At 38.2% G+C, this 7,592-nt stretch overlaps 1 protein-coding gene across 1 annotated transcript in view; it reads left to right on the forward strand.

Annotated features, from left to right (window-relative positions):
• GPATCH8 (G-patch domain containing 8) overlaps positions 1 to 7,592 on the forward strand; it is a 44,132-nt gene that overhangs the window by 23,739 nt on the left and 12,801 nt on the right. The window contains exons 7-8 of the mRNA XM_085318924.1: positions 3,539 to 3,682; positions 6,244 to 6,280. Coding sequence (XP_085175050.1) covers positions 3,539 to 3,682; positions 6,244 to 6,280 — 181 coding nt within the window. The remainder of the gene's footprint in view (positions 1 to 3,538; positions 3,683 to 6,243; positions 6,281 to 7,592) is intronic.

The raw sequence follows: 7,592 nt of genomic DNA on the forward strand, positions 1-7,592 counted from the left end.
CTTTTCACCAGTAGGCTTTTTTGCTGTTCTGGAAAGAGCAGTTCTGTGGTGGGCAGAAGATTTCTTTCCCTAGACTTGGGGCTACCAAGTTTTTCTAGTGAACCTCCTATGTCTTCAGTGCAAAATCTGCATATGCAGGTTTAAGATGGACAATTGTCAACTGGAAGTGGAGTAGAGTAATGGGGGAAAAATGCATTATCATATTGCTACAGAAATCCTATTTTCTTCAAAAAGCTGCAATATGACTCCTGTTTTGAGAAATTAGTGGGCTGTATCTTTTCAGGAGAGTTTCCCAGGCAGCATTAAAATAAGCATTTTGTGTTTCAACAGGATTTTTTAAACTGTTATTCTGGGGTTTTTGGCTTACTAAAAAAACAACGTAAAAAACAAAAGACATCTGTTTAATGATAAAAGTGGGCCATCATATTGGCACTGAGCATGACATGTTGAAACATACTTAGATTAGCAGTAACTGACTTTCCAGTTTGCACTCTGGGGAAACATGKTCTTCATTAGTCCTTTAATCCATTACTCTGCTTACCAGCCTAAAAAGTAYATCAAATCTTAGGAAAGCTTGCTTATCCAATTTCCTTGGGATTTGAGAAGGACTGGGGTTGAATAAGAGTGGTAGATATCAGACTAAAGTATCAGTTTTGCATAAATTGTGATTCTTCGAGGAATAATAGAAAGGTAGTTTCCATTCCATTAAAATTAAACATAACCATGGCAAGTCTAAAATGCCTTTTCACTGGTTGAAGAGCTAATGCTGCAGGCAGTTTATTCAGCTACAAAAAATTCTATCTTTTCCTGAAACTTTTTTTTTTTGGCTAAGTTAAGACCTTAACTCCCTTGGTAAGGGAGTTGCTGGTATACATGTTCGTTTTAAAATAAAAGCCATTGTAATTGCTTTTARAACCAATTATGGAAGCAAATGGAGTTAATGATATCTTCTGGCATCCTTTAAAATACAAGTGTGCTCTTAATGGGCTTATGCAGATTGGGGTGAACAGTTCCTCTATGCCCAGGTGCACGTTCTGCTTGAAGACGTTTCTTCTTTTTGTCATTTTTAGTGTCGTGCTGGGCGGCGCACTGTTGGCACGTTACAAAGAGAAGGAGGTTTTAGTTGTGACATTAGCTGTTCTAAAGCAGCACGTGACCGAGAGCTGGGATCTCTTTCTACAGTATGCCCCTATCTGTGATGCTAGGGATTTTCAAGCAGCGGCAGCTGCAGAGTGCAAATAATAATTTCATCTGAGGGTGGCTGGTAGGAGCCCTTGTGTGAATTGCATGTAATGATGTTTTGTCTCAAGTCTGCAATGCAACTTTTATGGTGCAGTTCTTAGTTTTTTTTGCAATTGTCTTTTCAAGTGCAATTGAATGTGCTTCGCTTTCTGCAGCGGTTTTATTCTCCTCCCGGTATTCAGCGCACGTGCTTTCAGGAACTCTGTGGAGCAGTAGCAGTTTCTCACAACTCAGATTTATTTTTATTAGCATGCTCTATCGTTAGACTTTTGCATTTCCGTATTAATCTGTGAAAATCTCTCAAAGCATAATTTTTTTCATTGCTCCACAGGAGTCCATTATGTAATTGCCAACTGTGGCCACATCGTGATTAGCCATTCAGTGAGTCTCAAAGGAATTTTAGATAACTCTGCAACAAAAAAGAAGCAAGAAATGTTGTTTAATTCCCTGCTTTTRTAAAGCCATGTTTTCATTGTTTAGCCACAGGATGCTTTCTGAAGAAATTACACATTGTGCAGGAAGCACATTCATGTTTTCAGAAAAACTTTACTAACATTGCTGTTCTGTGTATCTCATGCTGTTCTGTTTTCCTTTCCTGTCTTTGTGGAGACCTGTTTCAGGTCCTAACCTGCAGATACAATTTCTTTTCTTTTCTTTTTTTTTCTTTTTTTTTTTAACAAGGGCTTTGGGTAGTAGACACGTGAAAGCAGGAGCTTGAAATAGATTTCTATTTAGAAGTCGAATAGTGCTTTAAATTATTAAAAAAAAGAAAAAAAACTTTTAGCAGTAGATTTTTTTTGTGTGTATGTGTTCCCCCCCCCGTGATGAAATTTTTGAAATGCATCATGCAATATAGAAAACAAGCTCAGCAATATTGTTTTAATGTGATTTTGACAGGGCTGTGAAATAGTATTCCCTTGAACGAACTTAGTGCTTTTTTTTTTAAGCTCCTCTTGCTAATGCAAGGAAATTTTCCGTAGGAAGCTTGTTTTGGAGACTGAAACTCTTGAACTCTCATGTGCTTTTTCTCAAGTGTTATACTATTTTTTTGTCTTCCATAATTTGCCTTTATTCCAGTGGAGGGTGGAGCTGGTAAATAGTTATGCTGGATATGCTGTTGTTAGYGTAGTGTACTTTCTAATACAGCATTTGTAATCTTTTAACTAATATGCATCAACGTAAGTGCTTCCGTTTTATTAAAGTAAACCTTCCCTAGCTTTTTTCTGAGGGATGACAATGTTTTATTAGTTCTGTCAGTGGGAGAGAAGATCCCACAGAGAGAAGAGTTGTCCGAGGTCTCCGTCCAGCTGTGTCTTGTTACCAGGAGTCACTGACTAGAGCAGCAGTGGTGCTTTGAGCCCTCACTGCGTTTTGCGGGACTGAAATCTCCATTGGGAGAGTGAAACATTGAGCTTGCAACACCCAGAGCTTTCTGATGCTGCCAATCCAAAAGCTGCTGCTTTTCTTTATAGCAAAAGAGGGTAGGAAGTGACCATTACCAGTGTAGTCATCTCCCCTTTGCTTGGAGGTTTAGTTCAGTACTTGTACAGAAGTTGTATTATCTAAAGTACTGTCTGTACAAGCATTAAGGAGAGATCCTCCCCTCCTCCTTTTGCTAAATGGCAGCTACCTGTACGTTCCCCRTGTAATCGCTGTACTTGAACTTGAATGCTGCTTAATGGACAGCATTGKGCCTGGGAAAATGTCACTGACTGAAGAAATTACTGTAAAATGACACTGGAGTGAGTTAGGCTCAATGGTTTCTGAACTCTGCTTGCCCAACTGTGTGTCTGTATTCATCTTTCCTGAATTACAGACAAGCTGAGATCAAGTAAACATCTGTTAGCACTCAAAATGGAGGAAACATCAACATTTAAAGTTCTAAGATTCTGTTCCAAAAGCAGTGATCTTTCTGCTCCGATGTGCGTTTTGTTCTTCATTTTAYGTGAGCAGGCGGCTGCCAGTTTGTGTTAGCTTGAGGATTTAAAGCTCTTTTTATTATCTCAGACTAGCAGGCACTTTGCTTGCGGCCCGGAAGAAGCCTGACTGCTATTGATACTTACTCTTTTTTTTTTTTTATGTTCTATGTCAGGAAACTGAAATGGGATTAGGCTGATAGTGCTGCAAAAGTATTTTTCATCCTTTTAATTTGTAAAGACTAGCCTGCTTAATAAAAATACTTTAGTRATGTGTGTACATCAAGGTTCTCTTCAAGACTGTTCTCCTTAAAGGAATAATTTGTCTCCAGATTGCTTTATAGAAAGTTTAACTGAAGCGTTTTTTGTTAATTTTGCAGGATTATGTTGATAAAGAAAAGGCAATTGCCAAGGCTTTGGAAGACCTCAGAGCAAACTTCTACTGTGAGCTTTGTGACAAGCAGTATCAAAAGCACCAAGAGTTTGACAACCACATAAACTCTTACGATCATGCTCACAAACAGGTAAACAGTTGTTGACAGCATAGTTCATCAGTTTTGTATTCATTGCAGTGGTCTTGTTTGTGGTTGATACTTTGAATTTCCCTAGTGTGTTTATTTTCCTTATAGCCTCAGGAATAGGTTTCTGATGATATTGGTTAAGATTTTTATGCCCACAGCAGAATATTCATCTTAAAAAAAATAATAAATACAATAAAAGAGGGGAGGGTTAGCGTTAAGCAGCTCAGCTTTGAACTACTCAGGAGCAGGAATGGGCTGCTGTTAAACTAAGGCAATGACACATGGGTATGGATATTTCCCAGTTTGTATCAGGCTTTATAATAGTACAACTTTGAAGGCCATCAATCTGCAGTGTGTGCACGCTTTAATACTTTAGTCTGCGTTCTGTCAAGTTACTGAAAACAGACTAGGAAATAACAGACCACGTCAAAAGAGTGATTAAAAGAGCAGTTTCCAAATATTGTAACCTTCATGAGAGGATGGGTTCAGGATTTATGTGGAATTACTTTTGGTCCGAAAAGTAGGGATGTACTGTAGTGGCTATATAACACTTCATACTGCACAGTTAAATAATAATAAAATTTCATGCCTTAGCCTAATCTATTTGAATATTTGAAACTGCTAAATGAGATGCAAATGTACAACAGATAGCTGTATTGTACTCGTTTAGAGAGGACATCGCTCAGAGGAGGTTTTCTGATCCTAAAGATAAATTGTAATAATAGTCATTAAAATATTGATAACTCCTGTGAATATCTGGAGGATGTGCCATAGAGTTCTGAATCTTGCAAAATAGCAGTGAAGCAACAGCTTTAAAAACATGAATATGGCATTACAGTATATAATTTTTTTGTGTATTAAGTATAGAATGTGCTATTTCAAAGAAATTCGCTAAGGAAGTTTTGATGTGAGATCTTGTGACAGGACTGTTTGAGCACTGTGAATTGCAGTTCAGTAGAATTAAGAGCAGAAATTCATGAATTTGCTTGGTGTTGGGAAAACAGGCTGTTTTTGAGAGAGCTAGTGGCACAGTCGTGATATCGGATAGCAGTGTACTTCATCTAGAGCTTTCCAGCTGCTTGGCTGAAACTTGAGTGCGGTTACATGCATCTGTTTAGGAGGTTGAAGGACCTGTTTATGGCAYGTTCTTGCAATGTGGTGGTACCGTATGATTATGACAACTCCTGTTTAAAACTGTTGGGTGGTTAATAGGGAGACTGGTAGAAGGATTGCTGGATTGACAGATTTTCTAGCATCTAGAGATGCTATGGAGGGAGAAGTAAACCTGTGGAAAATAACCACCATCTTACTGGTATAAAAACAGTCATCGTTAGGGGTGCAAGAAGAGTGATGAGGAAGAAAAGTGTCTTGGGAATACATTGTGGCTTAATCTTCCCTTTAGTGGAAAGGATCCTTGATTTTGTTGATCCTATTAGGCATTTTTGAAGGAACTGATGCTCTTGGATAATTTGCAACTGTTGCAGCAACTTCAGGCAGGTGTTGGAGAAAATGGACCTTCAAATTTCTTGATAAATTGTCCAGCAATAATTTCAAGCTATACAGGAGCTTATACACAAAAGCGGTTGTGGTTTACTTAGGAAAAAAATTACATGTCTGGTTTGATGTTGGATGAAATGTTTGTCACCCTGTTGGCTTGGTGTTCAGCAGTGAACTTGAAACTACTGAGAAATAACCAAGTAAATTTACATAAGTAATATTATCTCAAGTCTGTTGTTCATTACCACTCAAGATGGGCTCATTTCTGACAGTCTTCTGAAGTATGAGGTGGTACTTAAAATAACCACTGTGCCTTTGAAAACATGTTGCGTGTTGTTTCACAGTTTGCATCTTTGGACAGGAAAGCACAGTTACGTAAAGGCAAACATAATTGTTTTCTTTAGTAGGCTAATGAGACTGACTTAGTGCTTTGTAACATTCAAAAAAAAAAAAATTAACTGTGGTAGAAAGATTTCCTCTGGTCTTTTATTTTTATTTCTTTCAGTGCTGAACAGTTTTGTTCAGTAAGGGTATTCATGATTAACAGTTCCTAAAGAAAAAGTGAAGTGCGTGAGAGAAGACATGTTCGAACTAAGATTATTTTTTGTCTGATGCTTGTAGGGAAAAAAAAATCGTATTACAGGCAAGGGATCCTCTGAACAGAGGGAAGAGATTATCTAATGCATTTGCAGACTAGATGTAAAGTATATGTGACTTAAAGATTTTTTTCCCCCTAAACTAAAATGCTAAGTGTCAGTAAAACTTCTTGCATCCTAGATAACTCTAGCAAACCAATTTGATATGTGTGACAAAACTTTGCAGATGTATTCTTGGGACAATTTCTTGAGGCAGCAATATTTCAGTTTGTCTTTTTCTTATCTTGTTGAGCAGATTTCTGCAGGGTCACTTCTGCTTTGGAGTATTTTTAGTTACAAATACTCACCACAGTGAAGTTTTGCCTTATTCCTTATGTGGCTCAGTGGACGTTAGACTATCCCTATAAATAGCATTCCATCCCCAACTCCCTTTCTGCTCCCAAGTTATAAAGACACTGTCTTGTATTCCAGGAAGGAACTCAGGATTATTGCGAAACAGGGGCAATAGGTAAGTGTATTGATCCCTACTGGATAAATTTTCAACCCACCACCAGTTTGTCAACACCAAACAATTTAAGGGGAGATTTTATTATGTCCTGACTACACTGGTTTCATGGCGTGTGGATATAACAGAGTTACCTGACATCACAGTTAACCTGAACACTGAAATTTGATCCAAAAGGCAGTATTTTTAGATTACCTTAACAGGGAAAATGATCTTAACCTTACTAGCACAAACCATTGGGCTGTTTAAGTCTGTGTTTTAAATATTGTTGGAGTGTCAATGTGTTCTAGATTTTTTTTTTCAAATAAGGTTAATACTTGAAATGACAAATACAGATGTCCATAAAAAGACTAACTTTATTTCAGCCTCTCCAAGGGGAAGGTAGAGGACTAAAGTCAACTTGTTTTCATACAGATGGCACTGCAAGAGGAAAAATAAACCCAGTTCTCCAGAAGTTTATTCATGTACTCACTTTCAAGTGAGCAGATGAAAAGAGCTGTTACCATAGGCCTAAAAACTCTTGGTTTTGGTATCTCTTGGTACCCTCAAAAGCTACTGATACTTTTAATGAGTGTTTGTTTTAGCTGTGAGTTCTTGAGCCTGGCAACTAGAGCTAAAGGATAGTTTTGTGAAGGGCCCCTACCTCTGAAATTGCAGAGTCCTGACTGTCTCTAACGGATCAAATGTGATATGGCAGATGTAGAAAGAACTGCTGCAGCAGTTAGCAAGGAGCTTAGATGCTGGACGTGGGACTGATGGAACTAGCGGATTCATTCCTACAGCTTTGCATTAAATGACGCTGGGGTGATTGAGAGTTCCCACARTCTTTGGATTTGGGGGATTTAGTGGAGGTGAATCTTTACAATATTACATTGGAGCTGACCCTTAATTTGTTTGAATTTTGACTTCAAGATAAAATATTTCACATTAGACCCGCATGAAAAATGAATGCGTGTCACCTTTTCTGGGGTTGTACCAAGCTTGTGAGCAGTATGAATGAATGTCACRTGTCACTTAGCAGAGCTTCCTAAGATTGCTAAGCTTGGAACTCTTATCTTTAAATAACATAGCATTTGGGGTCTCCTCTCTTCCTCCTCCCCCCCCCTTTTTTTTTTACTTCTCATGTGTGGTTTATGCTGTAGTCCTCAGTTCACTACTAGCATGCCTAAAAAGAGGTTGTGTTGTTCCCTGAGTCACTGACCCTACAGAATAAAGAGTCACCTTTGAATTCGTTGTGAAGAACATGTTCCTGAGTGAACCTTTGCCAAGCTAGCTGCAAGAACTCTAACCGGTATTAAAATGACTTTTATGTAGC

The sequence above is a fragment of the Rhea americana genome, unplaced genomic scaffold (genome assembly GCF_003343005.1).
Source record: "Rhea americana isolate MKP2758 unplaced genomic scaffold, rheAme1 scaffold_561, whole genome shotgun sequence".
NCBI classification, from domain to species: domain Eukaryota; kingdom Metazoa; phylum Chordata; class Aves; order Rheiformes; family Rheidae; genus Rhea; species Rhea americana.